Source organism: Hyperolius riggenbachi, chromosome 12 (genome assembly GCF_040937935.1).
Source record: "Hyperolius riggenbachi isolate aHypRig1 chromosome 12, aHypRig1.pri, whole genome shotgun sequence".
NCBI lineage: Eukaryota > Metazoa > Chordata > Amphibia > Anura > Hyperoliidae > Hyperolius > Hyperolius riggenbachi.
The window spans coordinates 130,759,208-130,785,767 of NC_090657.1; the positions used below are offsets into that span (position 1 = coordinate 130,759,208).

At 43.1% G+C, this 26,560-nt stretch overlaps 1 protein-coding gene across 1 annotated transcript in view; it reads right to left on the reverse strand.

The window, feature by feature from the left end:
* Positions 1-4,930: 4,930 nt before the first annotated feature.
* The window catches only part of LOC137542196 (septin-9-like), a 106,090-nt gene continuing 84,460 nt past the window's right edge, over positions 4,931-26,560 (reverse strand). Inside the window, exons 5-8 of the mRNA XM_068263925.1 lie at positions 26,008-26,103; positions 25,830-25,926; positions 6,301-6,352; positions 4,931-5,970 (exon numbers count right to left, since the gene is read on the reverse strand). Of these exons, the coding sequence (XP_068120026.1) occupies positions 5,838-5,970; positions 6,301-6,352; positions 25,830-25,926; positions 26,008-26,103 (378 nt within the window). The 3' untranslated portion in view covers positions 4,931-5,837. The remainder of the gene's footprint in view (positions 5,971-6,300; positions 6,353-25,829; positions 25,927-26,007; positions 26,104-26,560) is intronic.

The following is a 26,560-nucleotide window of genomic DNA, read 5'->3' on the forward strand; positions in this document are numbered from 1 at the left end:
AAATTTCACTATAAAGGAGATATTGGGATGAGATGAGATTGGATGAGTAGACTTGTAGGATTGCTGTGTGTAATCACTATAAAATATTTGTGTTGCGGTACATCAATACGAGGTGGTGTGGGTCTCAAATGTTTTAGTTTGCACAATTAAATTTGACAGAGCCTTGAGCTCATATTCTACTGATGTTACGGTTACCTTTCTTTTATCACCTATATGGCTGTAAAATCTATGAGGAACAATAAAATGTCTTCTACAACAGAGTGTGCCCAGCTGAAGCTACTTTATTTTTATTTGGACTTTCTGCAGGCATTTTTTTAAATGTAGAGTAACACTTTAATTAAGTTCTCATCTTTCAAATGTTTGTATCACACACATCAGGTATTAGTTACCAATAACAGTAATTTATAATCCCCCCCAAAAAGTGTATGTATATGTATATATATATATATATATATATATATGTATATGTATATATATATATATATATATATATATATATATATATATATATATATATATATATATATATATATATATATATATATATATATATATATATATATATATATATATATATATATATATATATATTTTATTAAAAAAACACAAATCTGCATTTGTAACATTTATTTTAGGAAATACATTTTAAAACACATTTTATTATTTATACAAAAAAAGACTAGTTTGTCATAATGCATATAAATCAATAAGGGGCACTTTGGGAATCTGGGAATTTCGACCCAAAGACAAACAAGAAACAAAAAAATAGAACCAAAATAAGCATTACAAAAAAAAAGAAAAATACATTTACTTCTCTTAACAAAAAGGTACATCATCATCACAGACAGGTTGGCAACTTTTCAAGTGCATGGAGCATCCTGTCTCTTCATACCTTAAACCTTAGTATGTGGAATATATAATCTTTCAGTTGATATAGTATTTTTTATTTGCTAAAATATAGCAACTCAACACATATATGATTTTTATTATTATTATTTTTACTCTAATGGAGCGCAGCTTAGCAAATGAAAGTATTTTTAGAGAGGGGTAGATCAGACAATTAAAACAAAAAAAATGACAGAGCAACAAGGTACATTTAAATTGGAAATAAAATGATCAATACACAGTCACACTTATTCCTCCTGCTTAGAAGTAACCACATCCATTTTCCACCCAATAAATTGAATGCTTCTGTTGGTTGTTTCCAGTAATAGATACATTTCACTGCATAGTGTGATAATCTACAGAAGAGTTGCAATAAAGACAGGATGATATAGCAAAATATTGGATAAAAGAAAAGATGGCAATAAATAAACAAAATTCACATAAAATGGGAATGTTGAGTTTTTAACCTTTATTGCATTAATAACAGTAACACATTAAAAACTATTTTTTGTAGCAGGTAAAGATGAATATTTCAGAAATGCACATATTATATTATTGTATTAAATGACCGCTTCTATTAAATCACACTACAGATTGCAGTTTGACTTATCTCTATGATCTGCACATGATGTTCATGTACATTGTGTGCCTCTAAGGAAGCGGCTTTTGGCTATGAAACATGTGTCAGGCAATCTTTTTGTTAATTGGATCTCTGAATTATGACTACACCATATATCCGCAATCTAAAAGACTTGAGATTTGAAGAATAAAGAGCAAAATTGTTCATTTAAAGAGACACTGAAGCAAAAAATATATATGATATAATGAATTGGTTGTGTAGTACGGACAATTACTAAAACATTAGAAGCAAAGAAAATATTATCTTATTTTTATTTCCAGTTATATCGTTTTTTTTAATCATTGCATCATTCTCTAATATTTTCAGTTTACACACTATTCAGCATTGTAAATGATTCTACAGAACAGCAGTGAACTGTTGAACCCCTTCTCTGCAGAGAAAAAGAAGATTAACAGTTTGACTCACACTCAATGACTCACAGTTGAGATAAGCTTCAGAAGACCTAACTCTCTGCAACTTTGAAAGGTGGAGCTCAATGGCTTTTTTGCATAGATAACTGACGTTTCTTAACTCTTCCTGTACTGGAAACAATATTAGACTCATCTGCTGCTAATGTTTTATTTCTTAGCTGTACTACACATACCAATCGTATCATAATTTTTTTCCGCTTCAGTGTCTTTTTAAAACCCTGTGTTGCTTGTTTTGGACTTTTATATACATTGTGTATTAGTGAGGGGTGGAACCGCACTATTTGTACTTTTTATAGAGGCTATCCTCTTAAATGTACTATTGCTGTTATCCTGAAAGTGGTGTAGTCCTTCAAATAATTAAGATTTAGTTAGTCGCTAAATATTACTCTCCTCTCCGTGTCGATGCAGTAAACAAAATGTTTACCACAACATTCTCAGTTTGACAATTGGGTTGAGGGATAAATATTTGAGCGTGTATCCCCCAGTTTCATTTCAGGCTAAATTGTGGAAATTGTTATTCATACTGCCTCTGTGATGAATTGCATATGTGAAGAAATACTGCCACCTTCTAGACATTTTAGATTTCTGAAAAATACATATTCAGTGTTTCATAAATTATCAGATCAAAACAAAATCATATGCATCTCTGAGAATATATATATCATTCCATTTAAAGGAAAAATAGGGGTAAATGGATTTCCTTAATTTTTTTTTTTTAAAGGGGGATATAGGGAATCTGATGAAAAAACTAACTATTAAGAATTCAGTCTTATCAAAATGGTAATTGTACCACCTTACAATCTACAAGAGTCCTTTGAGATTTCAAAGCAAGGCATTTAGAGGAAGTGGTGTGTGTGTGTGTGTGTGTGTGTGTGTGTGTGTGTGTGTGTGTGTGTGTGTGTGTGTGTGTGTGTGTGTGTGTGTGTGTGTGTGTGTGTGTGTGTGTGTGTGTGTGTGTGTGTGTGTGTGTGTGTGTGTGTGTGTGTGTGTGTGTGTGTGTGTGTGTGTGTGTGTGTGTGTGTGTGTGTGTGTGTGTGTATATATATATATATATATATATACACATACATATACATACACACACACAGTATAGCCCACAAGTTTGGACACCTGATTCGAAGAGTTTTCTTTATTTTCATGACTATGAACATTGTAGATTCACACTGAAGGCATCCAAACTATGAATTAACACATGTGGAAGTATAGTACATAACCAAAAAGTGTTAAACAACTGAAAATGTCATATTCTAGGTTCTTCAAAGTAGCCACCTTTTGCTTTGATTACTGCTTTGCACACTCTTGGCATTCTCTTGATGAGCTTCAAGAGGTAGTCACCTGAGATGGTTTTCACTTCACAGGTGTGCCCTGTCAGGTTTAATAAGTGGGATTTCTTGCCTTTTAAATGGGGTTGGGACCATCAGTTGCGTTGTGGAGAAGTCAGGTGGATACACAGCTGATAGTCCTACTGAATAGACTGTTAAAATTTGTATTATGGCAAGAAAAAAGCAGCTAAGAAAAACGAGTGGCCATCATTACTATAAGAAAAGAAGGTCAGTCAGTCTGAAAAATTGGGAAAACTTTAAAAGTGTGCCCAAGTGCAGTCTCAAAAACCATCAAACGCTACAAAGAAACTGGCACACATGTGGACCGCCCCAGGAAAGGAAGACCACGAGTCACCTCTGCTGCGGAGGATAAGTTCATCCAAGTCACCAGCCTCAGAAATCGCAGGTTAACAGCAGCTCAGATTAGAGACCAGGCCAATGCAACACAGAGTTCTAGCAGCAGACACATCTCTAGAACAACTGTTAAGAGGAGACTGTGTGAATCAGGCCTTCATGGTAGAAAATCTGCTAGGAAACCACTGCTAAGGACAGGCAACAAGCAGAGGAGACATGTTTGGGCTAAAGAACACAAGGAATGGACATTAGACCAGTGGAAATCTGTGCTTTGGTCTGATGAGTCCAAATTTGAGATTTTTGGTTCCAACCACCGTGTCTTTGTGCAATGCAGAAAAGGTGAACGGATGGTCTCTACATGCCTGGTTCCCACCGTGAAGCATGGAGGAGGTGTGATGGTGTGGGGGTACTTCGCTGATGACAACTTTGGGGATTTATTCAAAATTGAAGGCATACTGAACCAGCATGGCTACCACAGCATCTTGCAGCGGCATGCTACTCCATCTGGTTTGCATGTAGTTGGACCATCATTTATTTTTCAACAGGACAATGACCCCAAACACACCTCCAGGCTGTGTAAGGGCTATTTGACCAGGAAGGAGAGATGGGGTGCTTCGCCAGATGACCTGGCCTCCACAGTCACCAGACCTGAACCCAATCGAGATGGTTTGGGGTGAGCTGGACCGCAGAGTGAAGGCAAAAGGGCCAACAAGTGCTAAGCATCTCTGGGAACTCCTTCAAGACTGTTGGAAGACCATTTCAGGTGACTACCTCTTGAAGCTCATCAAGAGAATGCCAAGAGTGTGCAAAGCAGTTATCAAAGCAAAAGGTGACTACTTTGTAGCACCTAGAATATGACATTTTCAGTTGTTTCACACTTTTTGGTTATGTACTATACTTCCATGTGTTAATTCTTAGTTTGGATGCCTTCAGTGTGAATCTACAATGTTCATAGTCATGAAAGTAAAGAAAACTCTTTGAATGAGAAGGTGTGTCCTAACTTTTGGCCTGTACTGTGTGTGTGTGTGTGTGTGTGTGTGTGTGTGTGTGTGTGTGTGTGTGTGTGTGTGTGTGTGTGTGTGTGTGTGTGTGTGTGTGTGTGTGTATGTATGTATGTATGTATATGTGTGTGTGTGTATGTATGTATATGTGTATGTGTGTGTGTATGTGTGTGTGTATGTGTGTGTGTGTGTGTGTGTGTGTGTGTGTGTGTGTGTGTGTGTGTGTGTGTGTGTGTGTGTGTGTGTGTGTGTGTGTGTGTGTGTGTGTGTGTGTGTGTGTGTGTGTGTGTGTGTGTGTGTGTGTGTGTGTGTGTGTGTGTGTGTGTGTGTGTGTGTGTGTGTGTGTGTGTGTGTGTGTGTGTGTGTGTGTGTGTGTGTGTGTGTGTGTGTGTGTGTGTGTGTATATTCACTTACATAATCCTTCCATTTTTTTCTACTTTCTCAGGAATCATAAATACAGTGTTGACTTCACAGCCTATAGACAAAATGCACTGTACAATTCACATTCCATGTCTTGACTTTCAGCACTTTAAATTTGGCAAATATAATATCACATTCTAACTGGCAATACTTTACTCTGAGCTCCATAATAACCGAAGGTACAGAAAAGGATTGCAGAAAATTAGTGGAAAATGGCAAAGCTAATTTTATACATAGACTGTTGGTCATTGGGGTTTAGAAGCTGAAAAAGACAAAAGGGTTAATATAGCACTTAGAGTCGCATGGCAGTAAATTGGCTCTGAAGTTCACACTAGTAGCAAAAAACGAAATGGGTAAGTGTACAGTTAGGTTCTGCAGTAACCAGAAGCACCACTGATATAAGCCTGTTCTTCCAGCAGTGACTTCTAGTGTTGGGAAGGAAGTGCTGATAATTCAGAATAGGAGTGAAAGGAACTGACTCTCCCAACACTACCAAAAGCTGCTAATTTAATGTCCAAATGTTATGGATTGCTCTCAAAAAAGGTACAGAGGCTCACTGTAAGTACACTTACTCTTTAAAGCAGAAGTTAACAGCCACCCCCCCCCCCCCCACCACCACTGCCTTGATAAGGTCTCCTTTTTTGTGGCACAATGTTGCAGATCGAAGCCCAGTCAGACCTTGGGGTACTGAAAATTAATGGGCTAACCTTCAATAACTTTCTCATTTTTCTTGCATGACGTAACGACAGCTGAACATACAAAAACTGAAAGATGGGATGTCATAATGGGGTGCGAGATCTTGGCATTACATCTCATTGGAGGTATAGTCTTTTTCTCCTGTGCCATTGGAGAGCATACTGCCTTCTTGAAGCCTTTTGACTCGATATGCTTCAAAGTGAATACTGCTTGTTATGTCCTTGATGTTCTGCATGTGTGTCCTATGTAAAATAAGACAGCCAGTCAATGGAATTCATCACCACAAGGTATTTTATTAACTCAAATCAAACATCAAATAGTTCAAAGAAATTTTTTTTTGTATATATGGCTATTCATGTTTTACAGATCTGCGAATATATTTATATATAGAAAGCTGAAAGGTCTTATGGTCATCTCAGTATTTGCAGTCATGCTGTACAACAAAAGCATACAATGTTTGATTATGCAACCAGAGGTAGGGGAGAAATAGACCTTCACTGCATTCTTTCGAATTCATAAAGCTTACAAATGAATAAGAAATAAAGATAGCGAACATTATCTGACCCACTGACCTTATCAGAAGATCGCGCAAGTGAGCAAATTCACAATGGCCAATGTTTTCCACTGCAAGGACAAGAAAAATGAGTTTGAAAATTAGTTAAAGGACTATTAAATTACAACAGAAAAAACAGTTATGCTGTTTTCTTAATGCTGGAGACTTACAAAGCCTTCATGCATGTCCTAATCACTCCATTTGACTACTACAAAATCCTTCTTCCAGTCTTTGGCACATAAGACCCAATATTACCAATCGCATATTTAAATGCATTCAAAACCACTCTCTCCAATCCTTATCTGACCTATACCCACCATCCTCACCCATAATTTTATGCATAGCTGCAATACTTCTCACAGCCCTATTCTATGGAAGTTCCTGCTTAATCCTACAAATTGGCCCTCACTTCTGCCAAGTTCGTATAGGGTTTCAGTGACTGGATAATGTACTGGTTAAGAGCTCTGCCTCTGACGCAAGTGGCCAGGTTTCAAATATAGTCTCTTCCTGTTCAGTAAGCCAGCACCTATTCAGTATGGAGACCTTGGGCAATACACTGCTACTGCCTACTGAGTGTGCTCTAGTGGCACTTTGAGTCTGCCAGGAAAGAGACATATAAATGTTCTGTGTCTTGATTCTTCATACTGCTAACCCCTCACACCAATTAATTACTAAATATCACACATCACCTACAAGTGTCCTCATCTTCCTTACCCATAGTCCATTATAGATCGTAAGCACGTTTGGGCAAGGCAGGTGTATCCACTAGTGTTTTTGATTTTTGTTTTTCTCAAATGCATTGTGCTGGAAATCCAAAATTTAGCCGGTCTACATTCTCAAAGTGCCTGCTTATTTCAGGCATTGCTTGTAATAACTGGAAAGTATGGGTTTGCCCAAGATACCTGTAGCACAATAACACTATTTAAGGTTCGATCGAGAAAATCATCAAGCCAATCTCCATTGATGGAAAAAGACCAGCAGGGTTGGATTTTCCTACCGGACGACTTTTTTTTTTATTTAAAAAAATATAAACAAAACATTGTCCGGAACCCGTGATACCCCACTCTTCTCTACAAAATACACACCAATGTGTATAATTCATGAGTTGCTTATATTTATGGTTGAGGAGCCAGCTGATGTCCTCCAAGAGCTGCCAGGCTGTTTAAAGGTCCAGCCACCTTCTCCCATATATCAGTCTTTTCATTTCTCATAGTGACCACTAGGTGGCAGGAATTTCCCACAACTCAACTACAGAGAAAGTATGCAATAAAGCATTGCACACCAACTATTTTCTGAGGATCTTTAACAAAAACAAACAAGTGCTAAGAAATTTGGCTTATAACAGACATAAGTCAAATGGAAAGATGTAAGGACAAAGTCAAACAAAATCCTTTGAATTTAAGTTTTAGAAAAGGTGTAGACCTGGCACGGTTGAACAAAGGGTTACAATCTCCTCATTGTTGGACACGCCACTTGTCTGAAGCCAAAGAACAACGTGAGCCTGTGGAGTGTAAAGAGGGGGTGGTGGGAGGAGAGGGGGTGCGCAAGTAACCTAAATCTGAAATTAAAAGTACAGACGTGGCAGGAGATGCTAGCCACAGATCATGTGCTGGCCTGGTCCAAGAGGCTGCTGCTGCATATAGATCAGCCAACAAGCAAAGCCTTGCTGTATAGAAAGTGGGAGGACAACATGCTGAGATCAAATTAAGTACAGAAATGTAAACCTAAACTAACAAAGTTTCCATACAACCAGACATCACTATAATGCACTCCTGGGGATTAAAGCTGCAAAGTGCAAAAATGGGAAAGCAACTCAGAAGGATTGCATACTACATGGTAAAGTTTACCACAGTAAAATATAAGACATGAGCAAGGAGTAAAAAAATCAGTCCAGTATCAGATGTGACAGCTGGTATCAGTACAGGGGTTGGAAAAAATTATGGAAACACCTAACATTTTGGCACCATAATCTTTGAAAATGTTTTAAGCAATTAAAACTTGACATGTAAATTTTTTTTTGTTTCATTAAAATAATTGTTTTTTTACAATGTAGTTAAGAGGAGGCACTCCTATGAAGATAAGTAGCGATGTGCTCAGGCAATCCGTTAACCAGACGGAGACAATTCAGTAGAAGATGAAGCCGGCACCATCTAAGTATTCTTATGCTGTTTATTGAAACATCAAAGTTACAGGCTGTCACACATAGTGCGACGTTTCGGGGGGGCTCCCCTTTATCAAGCAGATGACAGTCTGACAGGTAGATAGAGCTCTATCCCCATTGGCCCTTCTTCTTTTCATCTGTTTTCCATCAGGTCCACATGTTAGATTAGGCCCTGTGATTGGTCTGTATATACAGACCCGTGATTGGCTGATAAGTGGGTGTATATATATATATATATATATATATACATACATATATATATATATATATATGATACACATTTTGAATACCTGTCAGACTGTCATCTGCTTGATAAAGGGGAGCCCCCCCCCCGAAACGTCGCACTATGTGTGACAGCCTGTAACTTTGATGTTTCAATAAAGAGCATAAGAATACTTAGATGGTGCCGGCTTCATCTTCTACTGAATTGTTTTTTTTACAGATATTTAAACCAAATTTGGTTATAATTTATAATAATGGCAGATCTCTCAGGCTTTCAAAGAGGCCAAATTGTTGGTGCTCATATGGCAGGCGCTACTGTAACAGAAACTGCCCGAATGCTTGGCATTTCAAGAGGTACGGTCTCAAAAGTAATGACTGCCTTTGAAAGAGAAGGAAAAACGTCCTCAGCAAAGCACAGTTGTGGCTGAAAGTCGAAGTTGTCCTAAGAGAGACCGTTGGATTCCAAATCGAATTGTTAGAAAAGCTCGCAAGACCACGAATCCTAAAATCACTGCAGAGCTGAATGAACATCTACAGAAGCAAGTTTCCATAAAAACTGTTAGCCGGGAGCTGCACAAATCTGGATTCCACGGAAGAACTGCAATTAGAAAACCTCTGCTCTCAAAGACAAATGTTTCAAGGCGTTTAGAGTGGTGTAGAAACCACCAGAATTGGTCCCTCGAACAGTGGAAAAATGTGATTTTCTCTGACAAATCAACGTTTACGTTATCTCCGACCTCCGGCCAAGTGTACGTTTGGAGACAGCCCGAAAGAAGCATTTCATCCAGACTGCCTTCTCCCAACGGTAAAACATGGTGGGGGTTCTGTGATGATCGGGGGTGCCATTTCTTGGAAATCCGCTGTGCCAACGATTTCCTTTCATGGAAGAATTAACAGCCGAGACTATTTAGGAATTTTTGGCTACCAAGTTCATCCTATGGTTCAAGAACTGTTTCTGGAGGGGAATGCATTTCAAGATGATAATGCCCCAATCCATACAGCTAGAATTGTTAAAAGAATGGCACGAGGAACATTCTAATGAAGATGAGCATCTCATCTGGCCACCACAATCCCCAGACCTCAACATTATTGAGCATTTATGGTCGTTATTAGAGATTCAAGTAAGTCGATTTCCGCCGCCATCGTCTCTGAAAGAACTGGAGGGTGTATTAACTGAAGAATGGGCTAAAAATTCCTTTGGAAACAATTCACAATTTGTATGAATCAATACCTCGGAGAATTGAGGCTGTAATTGCCGCAAAAGGTGGACCTACACCATATTAAAATATATTTTGTTGATTTTCAAGGGGTTTCCATTATTTTGTCCAACCCCTGTAAATTCAATGAAGCAGATTTATCAAACACCATGCAAGAAAAAAACTGGTGCAGAAGTGGTGAAAAAAAAATAGAGCAGACACTCACAAAAGGTATTCTGATTGGTTGTTTTGTGCAACTCCATATTTGCTTCTGTTTTGCTCTAATTATTGCTTGTTTTGATACATCTGCCCCAATGACCCCAACTTACGCAGATTGGGAAGTTGAGATCACACAGGGCTCCAGTATAAGCTGGACTTGATTCTTTTAAAATGGTAGAAGTTTGTAGCCCTCATCTACTGGTAGATCATATTGGGTGATAGTGAGAACTGCCAAAAGGTAAGTGAAACTGTGGCTACGTAATTCAGTCATGGGCTGTGACACTTTTTGTAATATATACTACAACCTAAAAATATTTTGATCTTGCAGGAATGTGAAATTTTAGCAGTCATCATTGTGATCCAATATGACCATAAGGTTTGCAAATGTTTGTAACTCAATACAGTTTTTTTGTTCTTATAAAAGTCCATGTTCCCTGGATCACACAGGTTCTCCACTAGTTTCCAAATAGGCCAAACTATATCTGTAATGGAAGTGGAGAACCCTGTTACTTTAATAGGCTGCTAAACTAAATGGAGAGTGAGGTTCTTAAGGACAGTGGATATCTTTTCTTATAACCCATAGTAATACCAAACCAGCTTGATTGCTTTGGTAGAGAACAACCCTTTTGCCACTAACTGATCCAGATTACTACAGCACCTTTTTCCAAACCACCAAAGTGGCGCAAAGCTTGGTAGAGACATAACTTTGGCTGATCCCATTAGCTGGACACGCTAGCATACTTTGACTAAATCTGTAATGAAAATGGTTCTGCATACACAATGGAAAAATGTCTTTGTACTTTTGTAAACATATGGTCATATAAACTACTCCCTGCATGCAGGGCGGGCGCTACCATTAAGGCAAAGGAGGCAGCTGCCCCAGGGCCCCAGAGCTTGTAGGGGCCCCCAGTGGCTACAAGAGGAAACAATTTTTTTCAAAATCGGCCTTATAGTTTTTGAGAAAATCGATTTTAAAGTTTCAAAGGAAAAAAAAACACATTTAAAAACCTGCCGACTTTAATGGTTAATAGCAAATCCACCTTAAAAGCTAGAAACCCTAAATTTGCAGGGTATGTTAAGGAGATCATTAGGAATAAGAGGAAAAAAACTATTTTTCAAAAAGACCTTATAGTTTTTGAGAAAATCGATTTTAAAGTTTCGAAGGAAAAAAAGTATACTTTTAAATGCGGTAAATGTCACTTTTAGTAGCAAACCTAACGGTAGTGTAATTTTACATGCATCAAACGAAAGCGCAATAAATTTCCTGACGGGGTTTCCAGGGGGTCTATACGCAGCCGCAGCGCTTTGGCCAGGGATCGCTATACAGCCGCAATATGGCTGTATGAAGATCCCTGGCATGTTTTCCTATTTTCCCAATTTTTTTTTTTTTTATGTTTAGAGTGTGGGAATTAAAAAAAAAATTGTGGGGTCCCCCCTCCTGAAACTTTTTAACCCCTTGTCCCCCATGCAGGCTGGAATAGCCAGAATGTGGAGCTCCGACCGATTGGGGCTTCACACCCTGACTATACCAGCTGCAAAAAAGGTCTCTTAATGCCGATTTTTGTTCCGGGGTATATGTTGGGGGGGCCCCCCAGGTTTATTTTGCCCTGGGGCCCCATTGTTGCTTAAACCGGCCCTGCCTGCATGCGTGAAAAACACGTTCAAAGCAAACTGTACCCAGAAAGAAAAAAAAAAAAAATAACCCAGTTCATATCACCCAGCCTCCTGGTGTGTGTTGACTTCTTGTTCCTTCTGTGTAGAAGTTGCTGCTAGCCACCACAGCAGGGAACTGTATGGAAATCAGAGTAGGTTTCTGTGTAGGACTGAATGAGTAGTCCTTATCTTGCATTCAAAGCACACCTTGCATTAGAAAACCAAGTAGTGCAGTTGTATTATGGAATACTGTGTATGCTACTGCTCCAAGGTCCCTGGATCTGAGGAGCCAGCAAGGTGCCCTCCCTCCAGTCATCAGACCTGCATGCTTGCTGTATGGAAGAAACTCATGCACAGTGTCAGAAGGTGGGCATTCACGCTTATAAGATTTTGCATGCACTTCACCCCTCCTCTGGAACCTGTGTTACTTTTAAACGCTCTCTAAAAACTCACTTGTTCCGACAAGCATATGTGCTACCTTAGGCCACTTCCCTTTGTCCTAAGACCAAATTGCAGTCCTACTGGGTATCCTAAAACACACTGCCTCTATAGGTTTGTTGTATACTACGCCTCCTCCTGTCTCCCCCCACTCCCTTTAGATTGTAAACTCGCAGGGCTCTCTCTCCCCTTTTAGGTCTTGAAAATCCTTATACATTTTATTCATCATGTTACTTGTATCTGTCATTACCTATTCTGTATTTTGTGTCGTTTTTGTATTTTGTCTCCAATTATGTATCTTGTACATTGGTGTACACCATTGTCTGTATAATTATGTACCCCATGTTCATTTCTTACTGTGTACAGCGCCACGTTATATGTTGGCACTTTATAAATCAATAATAATAATAATGGATAAGGAGGTCTAGATGGCAGACTCCATAGCCCTCCAACAAGGAGTACTTCAGAGCCCAGTTCCAAGATTTTTTTTTTTGTGTGTGTTATTAGGAGTTAAACATTTTTGTGTTTTATTGGCTTTTCTATTAGCAAACTTCCCCCTCACTGTTCTTATGATCTCAATGGAGTTTTGTGGGTTTAATAAGGAAAAGGTTTAGTCCAGAGGACAGGAAGTGAGGGACAGCAATAATAAGAATAATAAAAAAAAAAAAAAGAGAATCTAAATCTCCTTCCCTATAAAAATACTCTTGGAGATATTCACCACCTACCTACCTAGATAGGATGTTATGAAAATTGTGAGATGGAAACTCAGGAAAGAAATAAAAAAAAATCATCCTGGAATTGTGACTTAAAACAATCCCTTCTTGCCAGGATGGGTTACGGCATAAAACAAAACTAGCCAACTTTTAGTAGGAGGTAGAGGAGATGGAACTCCAGCACTCTCAAGATTGCAGCAGGGGACTGGACTTGACCTTCCTTAGCATATGACTGAAGCAGTGTAATCCCCTTTAAGAGCGTGCATAGGCTGTGTGGCAATAGACAAACTTGTGTTGGAGGGAGAGACGAGGTGGAGCCAGCACTGCAGATAGGGTAATTTATTGAGTCAAATATAGCAGAGACACTTACAGTCAGCGAGATCAGATGCAAATGCGGGGAGGTGGGCGCCAGGTCTATGCCCCCCTGCACAATTCCATCTCTACAGAAGAAATCTCAAACAAAATCTGCATCAGTTAAAAATGTGCTGACATTTTGCCAGGATTCTGTAGACTATGAGCCTGATTCACTAACCAACGCTGAGGCGGTTAGTGAGCCTTAAGACATAAGGGGGCGCAAGCCACGGAGTTAAATGCTTTGCGCCCACACATCGCCACGCACAGTGCATGCAGCGCGGTGCGCCGGTAATAGTGTGCGGTGCGACGATAAGGTCGCACCTGGTGCGCCGAAAACTGCGCATCGGGTGCCCACTGAGGCATCGCATTGATGCGCCGTTTCGGGGCACCGGGTGCAACCTTATTGTCTTACCATGCACTGTTACCGGCGCACCGCGATGCGCGCACTGTGCGTAGTGCTGTGGGCAAAGTAGCTTTGCGCGGCTGTTAGTGCGCGCAAAGCTACTTATGGGGCACTAAGTGGCTTTTCACTCCAGCGCTAACACTTACGGTAGCACCGGTTAATCAAGCCCTATGTGTTCCAGTCAATATGGGCCAAAAATGTAAAATAAACATACACTCTATGGCAAAACATTATAAACCAATACAACTCAAAAAAAAAAAAAAAAAAAAGCGAGCTCGTCTTCCCTACTGACAGCATGTACTGATTAACATAAATAATCTGGATGCATTTCCACAGAGTTCTCCTACTTGGCTACAATGATCAAGACATTCACGTGTGGTCATTACTGTATCACATTATTAAAACTCTTAAAGTAAAAGTGCATCTACCATTAATAAAAGCTTTAATAGAGGAAAATTTTTTTAGAAGAGTGCTAAAATAGTAATTTGCTGCAGCAGACATTATTGGGTACCAGCATGCTGAGAGATGGAGACAGAATGCATGCTCTCTCTAGTGGCGAATAAAAGTCAAGCAGCTCTCTGGCTTTGATGTGGACTCACCACCTCACTATGGCTCCAGTGGAGATATTTTATGATAAGCACCTACTGCATGCATTTGCCTGTAAATACATTTAGTCAGCAGCAGTCACTTTGTTGCTGCTGTAACAGTTTTTAGGGCAAAGCAGTGCTGCCTTTTCGGTGGGCAGTAGTGGGTAAGCTGCTTATCACGACCCCTGCAATCTGGACACAGAAGAGGTTATGTGGGCAAAGTATGGAGTTTTTCAGTGGAAGTGGTATAAGCAGCAGAATCTCTGTACTGTGCAAAGGGAAGACAACCAGTGCACAGGTCCAACAAGCAGCAGCAAAGTCATGTGTCTACAACTTAACCGAGGTATTAACTACCCAACGACCGCCTAACACCCATGGGCGTCATCAAGGCTGAAGCCTATCACAGCTCATCGCTGTGATAGGCTGACGGGGGGAGGGATAGGGTAAAAAAAATGGAAATTAAAATTTTTTTTTTAAAAAAAACAAAAACAATCTGGGGGTGATCTGACCCCATCAACAGAACTCAGAACTTCCTCTCTGCTCTAAAAGATATGCAACAGCATAATAAGCTTTAAAGAAGCTTGGGTGGAGTCAGGACCTGACAGGGGGCTGTAAAAACAAAATCAAAATCTTTTTGGTTTAAAGGAGGTGACAGGGAGCATGAGAGACAGTTCCAACTGTCTTCTGTCCTGATCACACCTCCCAGCTGCACACGCTAGGCTTCAAATCTCAAATAAAATAAATAAATAAATAAAATGCACCAAAACAGCAGAATGAGAACAACAATATCAGAAATCCCATCATGCTTTGCACAGCATCAGGGGAAAAATGCCCGGGCAGTTTTCTTCTGTTCAGCTAAAAATGAGTTTTGGATAAGAAAAACAAAGTTCTGATGCTGTGAAACTGTTAAAGAAACACCAAGCCTTTTCAGTTCTGCTGAGTAGATTTTTAGTCTGGAGGTTCATTTTAAGTATGACTACTTTGTGGTGTAGTGAAGTCTGTCAGTCTTCCTGCCAGCACCTAATGACAGTGTACAAAAATGAATATGTACCTCCGATGACGAAAATAGCACAGTATTGGGTTCCATGTTGCCACTGTCCTGGCTAAAATCTAAATCTGGCTAATTTTTATTTGTCTTTTTTTCACTTCCTAAAGATGGACACACATTACTCAATGGCCATTAGATCGACTATCTGATAGATAATTCTCTGATCCAATCTGACCGGAGAGCAATTATTACCTGCCCACAGACTGCAGAATTCTAACAGATTTTAGCATGAAATTTTTTAGTTATCTACCATACTAGCGCCACTGCCTTCCGGGCCCCCAGGTCTCTGCCCCCCACATGTAATGTGCACCGTCTGGGCTCACCTATCCACGGGCCTCCTCCAAATCCTCTCCCTATCGCCTGTAGCACATGACCCTGATGGCACGTGTGACATATTTCGTCATGTCATGTGGAAGAGGCACCTGGCAGTAATTAAAACAAATACCAGCAGGACACTGAAAGAGGCGGGGAGGTACACATTACACATGGGGTGACCGGCAGGGGGGTCAGTTGGTCATTGGGAAATAGATTGCCGCAACCTCTGCACACACAAAAAAGCCCTATCAAGTGAGATCAAGCATCAAGCGGTCGTTTAGTCCGGAAATTGATGGAAATTACTATTGGGCAGCCACGTTGCGGCATCAATTTCCAGCAGATTTGATCACTATGACAGACTCTCCCGGATATCGATTCCGCAATTCAAGTAATATATGAGCACCTTAAATTATATCAGTTACTATTGCTTATACTCATTTTTACTGATTTGTATTTACACCGTGTTCCAAATTATTATACATATTATATTTTTTCTCGGATTTTCCTAAATAGTAGATGCAAGTGGCAGTCAGCATGTTTTAGTTATCAACCATTATGCTGGTTTCACAGTGGGACGTTAAAGTCCCACGTTACAGCAGCCAGTAACGCAGCCTAACTCACAGCACTGTAAATCAATTGTGCGGTTCACAGTGCCCACGTTGCGTTATATAGTAACGCAGCACGTTTAAACAAAGTGCTGCATGCTGTACGTCATACTGGACTAAGCAGCGTTAGACTGCTTGCACATGCTCAGTAATGTTGGAGAAGGAGGTCTCCCCCACTCCTCAGCAGCCAGCCACATGGCTAATTAATATTCACTGCACTGCAGAGACTCGTGGTAGGACTGTAGTGTTGTCCAGATCATGAACGAATCGTTCATTTGATTTGATCTTTTTTGTGAGTCGAATCATCCGGATCACCACAATGAAAGATTCGGTTCACAGTGGATGTTTATCTGGAAGAAACAGGAACATACAGAATGTACAGTGCAGGGAACGTCCTGTCCTGCTAGTCATTTAACCCAGTCTGCTTCCCTAGTAAAATTATTCAAATGATTCGGTTCAAAGATCCGGATCATTTCAATGATCCGATTCAAATTATCCGAATCCTTAAAAAGATCCGGACTTTCTATCACTAACCTGGAGTGGCTACTTTGAGAGCTGCATAACGCAGCTCAATCTGACGTCCAACTTCAACACCACCATACCTTGCGTTAGGGGCACGTTATGCGACCATAACGTCCCCTAAAACGCAACGTCTTGGTATGTAAGTAGCCGTAGAGTAGAATTAAAATTTTACTGCACCAACCACCAAATAAAGGTATATTTTTCAAAAATGAAAAAAAAAAAACTTAAAATGCGCCTTTCCAAACTGTTATGCACAGAGTTTCAAAACATTTTATAGGATGTAAAAAAACCCCCTGAAAATGGTCATTTGTTGAATTTTCTGCATTAGGGGGTTATACTTACTGAAATCAAAAGATATTTCAATCAAAAACATCTTAACAGGTCAACTTACATAGGACCCCTTATTTGAGAGCAGCGTAGTTTCAGATACATTTTCTTTGAAAGATGTCAGAATAGCCTCCCAGAGCGGCTGATTGAATGTAAACTCCTCACACCCACATAGATCTTTGGCTCGAGGATGCTCCAAAAGTTCTCAGTAGGATGGAGGTCAGGAGAGGATATGGACCACACCATGAGTTTCTCTCCTTGTATGCCAAAAGCAGCCAATGATGCAGAGGTATTCCTTGCAGCATGAGATTGTGCATGGTCATGCATGAAGATGATTTTATCACGGAAAGTTATTTTTGCGCCATGGAAGAAAGAGGTCAGTCAGAAACTCCACATGCTTTTCTGAGGTCATTTTTCACACCTTCAGGGACCCTAAAGGGGTCATGGGAGCTCTCTTCCCATGATTCCAACCCAAAACATTACTCTGCCACCTTCTTTCTGACGTTGCAGCCTTGTTAGGACATGGTGACCATCCACCACTCCATCCTTTTGGAGCAACAAGGGTTGCATGGCACTCAAAAGTAAATAAGACTGAAAATTGGTCATGTAGTTCTGGGCCCATTTCTGCTTGTGAGCATTGGTTAGGGTTGGCCAAATAGAAGGTTTATGCATAACTACAATCCTCTGGAGCACAGTTCACCAACCCTATCCACAAGGCCCACCAACAGTACAGGTTTTGCAGAAAACCACAAACATTCACTGGTGAGATAATTCGTGTATCCTCAGCAGAGCTGAATAACTGCCCCTGGATGTGAGGGATCAGTTGCAATTCTTTGAGCTCTGGAACGCAGTCTGGAGTAGAAGAGACGGTCAAGCGGGGGGAGGGGTTTCCCTATGATCCTCTCTGCAGCTTATATCTGTCGCTGTACGAGGAGCCAGCGTACCATACCAGTATGGATGAGCAGATAACAGATTCTATGGTGGCAGTATAGAAGTTTGACATCAGCTCCTGGGCCATTCCGAACTTTCTCAGTTGACGTAGGAAGAAAAGTCTTTGTTGGGCCTTCCTCTAAGGTTACAGTGTGGGCGTTCCAGCACAGGTTGCTGGAGATGTGGGTTCCGAGGAGGCGGACACAGGGTACCTTTATGACCTCAGTGCAATCGATGAAGATAGGAGGCTGTGTTGGTGGATGCTTCCTGAAGTCTATGATCATCTCCACAGTTTTGGCAGTGTTGAGGATCAGCTTGTTTTCCTTGCACCATAGGCAGATGCTGTCGACTTGCTGCCAATAGGCCTGCTCATCGTCCTTGGTTACGAGGCCTACGATGGTGGTATCATCCGCAAACTTGAGGACCTTAACCGAGTCAGCTGATGACCTGCAGTTATTGGTGTAGAGGGAGAACAGCATCGGGGATAGGACACAGCCCTGTTGGGCACCTGTGTTGGTTACCCTTGGTTGGGAGGAGATCTTGTCCAACTTGACACTTTGGGATCTGTTGGTCAGGAAGTCTGTGATCCAACGTTGCAGGGTCGGGTGGACCTCGAGTGCCGCCAGGTCATTTCGGAGAATGCTGGGGCAGATTGTATTAAACGCTGAGCTGAAGTCCAGTAGGAGGATTCTGGCATACGAGTCTGGTTTATCTAGGTGATCACTGATTAGCTCTAGGCAGATGTTGATAGCGTCATCAGTGGACCTGTTTGGCCTGTATGCGAACTGAAACGTATCCAGCCGGGGCATCGTGGAGTGCTTGAGGTCGGCCAGAACCACCCTTTCCAGGGTCTTCATAATGACGGAAGTAAGAGCCACAGGCCTGTAGTTATTGATGTCAGAGATGCCCTGCTTCTTGGGGACAGGGATGATTGTGGACCTCTTGAAGCACTCCGGGACTCTGCCTTCCTGAAGGGACTTTGCATAGATGGAGGCGAGGATGGGGGCTAGCTGCTGCGAGCATGTTCTTAGGCATGCCGGTGAGACGCCATCTGGGGCTTTCCTGGGATTTAACGTGGCTAGATGACGTAGGACCTCTGCCTCGCACACCTTCGGCGGGTGTGGGCTTGGACTTGGCTCAGCCTCAGTGATAGGTGAACAGGCGGGAGGAGTAGGGGGCCCTGCCAGAGTCGAATGATTCTCAAACCTACAGTAGAAGTCACTGAGCTCTTCTGCTAACTTGATGGTCGGTGTGGCATGTTGAGGGGGGGGGGGGGGGGGGGACACTTATAGTTGGTAGCCGTCTTTAGTCCCTTCCAGACGGCTCGTGGGTCATTTGAGCTAAGATTGTGTCTCATTTTCTCGGAGTACCCTCTTTTTGCTGCTCTGAGTTCTCTATTGAGGTTGATCTTCGCTGCTCTGTATCCTCCAAGTTCCCAGACTTGTGCGCCATCTCTTTGCGTTTCCTCAGTTGCCATAGCTTGTTGGAGAACCACGGCTTGTTGTTCGGGTAAACTTTGAAGGTCTTGGTTGGAATACATGAGTCTTCGCAGAATGCAATGTATGAAGCGACATTGTCGGCCCACTCATCCAGGTCTGGCGCTTCCAGGGCCTTCCAGTCGGTGCAGTCGAAGCAGGCCTGAAGTCGGAGCTTGGCCTCGCTTGACCACGCTTTGGTTGAATGTAGGACTGGTTTCGCTGCCTCTAGCGGTCTTCTGTAGGTGGGAATCAGGTGGATGAGGCAGTGGTCTGAGGAGCCAAGTGCCACGAGTGGGACCGCCTTGTACGCATTTTTCAGGACAGTATAGCAGTGGTCCAGGGTGTTCAGGTTCCTTGTGGGGCAGGTAATATACTGATGGTAACGTGGCAGCTCTTGGCGAAGATTGGCCTTGTTGAAATTGCCCATGACAATGAACAGCGAGTCGGGGAGGGACGTCTCCCACTGCGTGATGGTGTCACTGAGGTCGCGCAGGGCGTGTTTGACTTCGGCGCTGGGCGGAATGTATGTCCCCACCGAGATGGAGGAAAACTCTCTTGGTGAGTATGATGGCCTACAGTTGACCATTAAGAGTTCGAGGTCAGGTGAGCATTTCATGGCAAGTACTGAAGCGGTGGGGCACCATAGGGAGCGGATATAAAAACAAATGCCACCACCCTTCTTTTTTACCAGAGAGAGTGGCATCACGGTCGGCTCGGATAAGACTGAAGCCTGGCAGATGAAGGGCATTGTCCAGGATGCTGTCATGTAGCCACGTCTCTGTGAAGCAGAGGATTGGTGAATTGCTGCTGAGTACCCTTTTGTCGCTGAGGAGACAGAGTTCGTCTAGCTTGCTGCTCTGTCTCGGCCAGGGACCATGGGCAGGGCCTGCGATCTTTAGGGCATGATTCCAGACAGTGTTATACAGCAGCCTGTCCTTGGCAGTGTATGCTTCCCAGGGGGCAAGTTGCGACCTGCTGTAGAAGATGATGGGGCAGATGGTGGTATGGGGCAAGCGGGACAAGGCAATACACCCAGTTGCAGTGATGATAGATCAAACACTCCCAGCATTAGAAGCAGGCTCTAGCAGTGGTGGAGGATATACCCAGATGTTATTCCGCGTAGGAGTAGGGTTGCAGTGCGGCAGGATGTGTGAACACAGTGCAAGTGTGTGCCGGCAATTGCAGATTGCATGCCAGGCATGCATACCATAAGGGGGGGGGGGGGGGGGGGTTGGGCGGTACTAGGCCATAGGCAGAAGCGGTGCATGTAGCTAAGCAGATCAGATGTGGCAGTGGCGGTTACAGATAAATAGAATGGGGCAGCAGTGTGAGCAATCTTAGAATTGCAGAGATAATAAAAAAAGTCAGTCTTACCAGGGCAGAGCCTCCGAAATGAGCAGGCATGAGTCCAGGATGAACCAGAGCGGACAACAAGGGCTGGATGGAGTGCGGCTAGAGGGACCGAGAGTCACCAGGAGCAGAGGAGAGGAGGAGCTGGTGCCGCAGGAGTTCCCAAATGGAAGGCTGGCAGCGTCATGGCGGAGGCCTCACCACGTGGGGAGCACGTGGGGGCTGGAAACTCTGTTGCGGGGGGTGGAAAAGGCAAGGGAGAGTGTCAGCTCACTGCCGGGCTTCCCCGATAGCGTCCTGGGCTCACTTGGACACAATGCAGAGAAGAGAGGAGGCGGATGCGTCTACAGCTGAGATGGGCTTCAGCTGAAACCTGGCGCGATGCTGCCGATGTGTGGCAGCGTCTGAGACCTGGCGCAGTGCTGGCGCAGTGCTGCCGCTGTGTGTGGCAGAGGTGGCTGTGAAGAGAAGAAGCTGCGTTGGGTCTCTCTCCAGGAGTGATGTGTGGAGGCTCGTAGCTGTCTGCTGGCGGCAGTGAAATGCGGGGCCGGCCCAGGTACTACTCTCCTGTTGTGTGGTCCAGGGTTGGAGGGTTAGAGTGCCTGGGTCCGCTGAGGACAGCGCTGCTGGTCCGGTGGTCGGTGGAGGAAGCCGGTCACGCAAGCAGGGACGGCGGGTGGATGCTCCACCATGCGACACAGTGCGCATGTCTCCCACGTGGAGAGGTGGCTGCTGCGGAGCTGCACTGAGCCCCGGCAGCTATAACGGCAACAAAAACTATCAAAACTAACTAAACTAAACTAAAAAAACAACAGAAAACAAAAACAAAAAAAGTAACGCTACTAAGAAAAAGATTTACAAAGGAAAGTGTACAAGTTTCCAGGAGCTCTGTGTGCCGTGGCTGCCCTCTTGGGCGTCGGAAGTTCTGCTGCTAGTTCATTTTCACTTGAGATTCCCTTTCATAATACGGAACACCTGTTTTTAGTAGTTTTTCCTTTAACCACCTTAGCGGTATGGACGAGCTCAGCTCGTCCATTACCGCCAGAGGGTGCCGCTCAGGCCCTGCTGGGCCGATTTTGATCAAATAAAGAGCAGCACACGCAGCCGGCACTTTGCCAGCCGCGTGTGCTGCCCGATCGCCGCCGCTCTGCGGCGATCCGCCGCGAGCAGCGGCGAAAGAGGGTCCCCCCAGCCGCCTGAGCCCTGCGCAGCCGGAACAAATAGTTCCGGCCAGCGCTAAGGGCTGGATCGGAGGCGGCAGACGTCAGGACGTCGGCTGACGTCCATGACGTCACTCCGCTCGTCGCTACGGCGACGATCTAAGCAAAACAAGGAAGGCCGCTCATTGCGGCCTTCCTTGTTTATTCTGGGCGCCGGAGGCGATCAGAAGAACGCCTCCGGAGCGCCATCTAGTGGGCTTTCATGCAGCCAACTTTCAGTTGGCTGCATGAAATAGTTTTTTTTTTATTTAAAAAAAACCCTCATGCAGCTGCCCTGGCGATCTTAATAGAACGCCAGGGTGGTTAAATCTGGCTCATCTGGCAAACTAGTAATTCACACAAACAAAGATATGGGATTATCAACCCCTCTGGGTTTCAAAGCTCATCTCACCTTAACCACTTGAGGACCCACCCTTTACCCCCCCTTAAGGACCAGCGCTGGTTTGATTGATCTGTGCTGGGTGGGCTCTGCAGCCCCCAGCACAGATCAGGGTGCAGGCAGGGAGATCAGATTGCCCCCCTTTTTTCCCCTCTATGGGGATGATGTGCTGGGGGGGTCTGATCTCTCCTGCCTGCTGTGGGTGGCGGGGGGGGGCACCTCAAAGCCCCCCTCCGCGGCGAAATTCCCCCCTCCCTCTCCTACCTGCTGCCTCCCCCGGTGATCGGGGCTGCACAGGACGGCTATCCGTCCTGTGCAGCCAGTGACAGGACGTCCCCTGTCACATGGCGGCGATCCCCGGCCGCTGATTGGCCGGGGATCGCCGATCTGCCTTACGGCGCTGCTGGGCAGCAGCGCCGTACAAATGTAAACAAAGCGGATTATTTCCGCTTGTGTTTACATCTAGCCTGCGAGCCGCCATCGGCGGCCCGCAGGCTATTCACGGAGCCCCCCGCCGTGATTTGACAGGAAGCAGCCGCTCGTACGAGCGGCTGCTTCCTGATTAATTAGGCTGCAGCTGGCGACGCAGTACTGCGTCGCTGGTCCTGCAGCTGCCACTTTGCCGACGCACGTTATGAGTGTGCGGTCGGCAAGTGGTTAAAGGATATAATAATAGCAAAGAATTACATAAGGGAAAACAAAGCATATAGATTAGCAAAACAGTACAAACTTAATTCATATAAAGCTATTGCTTAAACATGTACTCTAGATGCTTTGTGCCCCCTTATGTAACTGTTTTCTAGTTATCAGAGGTGTCCAAGATTGATTTTAGTGAGCAAAAGAGCCCTGAGACAATACCATCCACGAGTTCAATTGAACATCAAAATATTTAATCTTTAGGACACTTAAATACAATTTGCACAATAATTTGGAACACAGTGTATATATCGTTAACACCGTCTGTATCGCTTTACAGAGCACCGCATATACTCGAGCATAAGCCAAGTTTTTGGGACCAAATAATTGGCCCAAAAGTGGGCTCTCGGCAAGCACCCTGCCATATTTCCAGTGCAGCAGTGACCTCTGGGTGCCCCCTCCACCAAATGACGACAGCGGAAGTTCATAGTTACATGGTTATTTGGGTTGAAAAAAGACATACGTCCATCGAGTTCAAACAGAAAAGTACAACACCAGCCTGCTCCCTCACATATCCCTATTGATGCAGAGGAAGGGAAAAAACCCTTACAAGGCATGGTCCAAATAGCCCCAAAAGGGATTAAATTCCGTCCAGACTCCAGATGGCAATCCGATAAAATCCCGGGATCAACACCACTGGGTATTATCTAATAATTATAGCCATAGATTTCTTTCAACACAAGGAAAGCATCTAAGCCCCCTTTTAATGCAGGTATAGAATTTGCCATAACTACTTCCTGTGGCAATGCATTCCACATCTTATTTACTCTTACTGTAATGAACCCTTTCTTAAATAAATGTCTAAAACTTTTTTCCTTCATGCGCAGATCATGTCCTCTAGTCCTTTGTGAAAGCCTAGGGACAAAAAGTTAATTCGCCAAGCTTTTATATTGTCCTCTGATGTATTTATACATGTTAATTAGATCCCCTCTAAAGCCGCATCTACACGCGTAGATGCGGCCGCGATGTTCCTTATCAATCGAGCCGCTGATGCGGCTCGATTGATAAGATCCGACAGGACGGATCTTGCTTCTGCCGATTCCCTGCTCGCTCCCCGCGGGAGGGATTTGGGGGGTAAGGGAACCCGTTTAGCCGCGGGATAGCGGCGTTTTAGCAGGGGCACACATGCCCCTGCTAACTATGAGCTCTGAAGCGCGATTTATTCTCGCTTCAGAGTCTCTTAAAGCTGCAGCGGCTTGACATTGAATAAGATTATTTAACTTCTTGTCCCCCTAAGTCCTTCTCAGAGTTTGAGGTCACCATCTGTATCCCATTTATTTTGCATGGTGCTAGACCATTGGTACGACAAAAATGCATGACTTTACATTTTTCAACATTGTATTTCATCTGCCATGTATGTGCCCATATAGCCATCCTATCCAGATCCTGTTGCAATATGTCACCATCTTCCTGTGAATTGATGATTCTGCACAATTTTGTGTCATCTGCAAAAATAGCAACATTGCTTTCTACTGCATCTAGTAGATCATTAATAAATATATTGAAGAGTACTGGAACACATACTGATCCCTGTGGGACCCCACCGCTAACAGTCACCCATTTTGAATAAGATCTATTGACCACAACTATTTGTTTTCTGACCATTAACCAGTTCCCTATCCATGCACACAGACTCTTCCCCAGTCCTTGCATCCTCAACTTTTGCACCATACTTTTGTGGGGAACAGTGTTGAAGGTCTTTGCAAAGTCCAAGTATATCACATCTACAGCATTCCCAATATCCACATTAGCGTTCACTACCTCATACAAGCTGAGCATGTTAGTCAGAACCTGTCTTTAGTAAACCCATGCTGATGCTGAGAAATAAGATTATTTTCTACTATGAAGTCTTGTACAGTATCTCTTAGTACCCCCTCAAATAGTTTGCACACAGCTGACGTTCGGCTTAAAGGTCTATAATTTCCCGGATCTGATTTTTTGTTCTTAAATAATGGGAAAATGTGGGCTGTACGGCAATCTGCTGGAACTCTGCCAATTGAGTCACAAAATATAAGATAGAGGGGTTTATTGATGACTAAACTTAATTCCCTTAGGACTCGAGGATGTATGCCATCCGGGCCAGGTGTCTGGTCTATTTTTTATATTTAATTAGTGTTGCCTCACTTCTTCCTGCATAATTTAATTATTTAATATTACAATTGCTTAAGGCAGCCTCGGTCCCCTCCCGTTTTAGGACCTTATATGCATTTTTTGCACTTCATTTAATCTCCAACCTTTCTATTTATCTATAGAGGCCTAGACGTTTTGTTTCCATATGGGATATATTTACTACAATATTGATAGAGATTCAGTGAGGATGTGTGACATGTCCTGCCCCCTCAGAGTTTTTAAATACCCCACAGCAGAGCGTAGTAGTAAAGTATATATCAGGAGCGTGTCCATCTCCCTCTGGCACACACAGGCTCCATTACCAGAGTGTAGGTGTACGGGTGGGAGCTTTCACTCACAGCTCCACGCCGTTAGGATTCCCCTACTTGCCCGTCGCCATCTCATACCTGATAATTAACACTTTCAGGCAGAGAAAGAAAAAAAGGAACAAGGCATAGTTATTTGTGTGCTAGGCACTGTACACACCCATGTCCATCTCATCATGTCACGTCACTTCGGGTATCCTTTAATAGTGTTATACATTGAACACAGCTGACAATATTGCACCATGATCACAAATGTATACATTTGAATATATTCACTGGTAGAAGCTTCCACATTACCTTCAATGGTTCCCCATTTGGTCTTCCGGCCCAATATCCGCCTGCCATTGATTTGATACTCTTGGTCACTGCCGACAACAGCAAATGGAATAATTTCCTAAGAAAAACAGAAGGAGGATTATCAGCATGAATGTAGATTGTAATTTTCCCTAATATAAATGTGTAGACCACTACTTACTCTGATCTTCTCATTCACCAGCCTGTCTTCTGCATCCTCGTCAAACTCTTTCTGGGGATAGATGTCTATACCATTGTTTTGGAGGTCTTGACGGATCTGTAATGGGAACATCACAGTTCAGAAGGGGATTATTCTGCTGGCACATGCAACTGAAACTTACATTTAAACCATTTTTATCCATACAGGTGCTTTTACAGAATGTATAGCCTTGTCACTAACCATCCCTCAGAGGGGCAATCTAATCCGTATCACATATATCATATGTCCATCTTAGTGTAGGGCAAATGTAGAGGGAAGTAAATTAAATTATTATTTGTATGTTTTGGGGATGTGGGAGGAAACTGGAGTGCCCATAGGAAACCCACCCAGACACAGGGAGAACATACAAACTCCATGCAGATGATTCCCTGGCTGGAGTTTATATTGGGGACCCAGCACTGCAAAAGTGAGACTGCTATCCACTATGCCACCTTGCTAGCCATGGCTATGTCAAAAAGACACAGATTTAGCACCCTTGTACAACATATAGAATCTAAAAAGATTGACACTGATG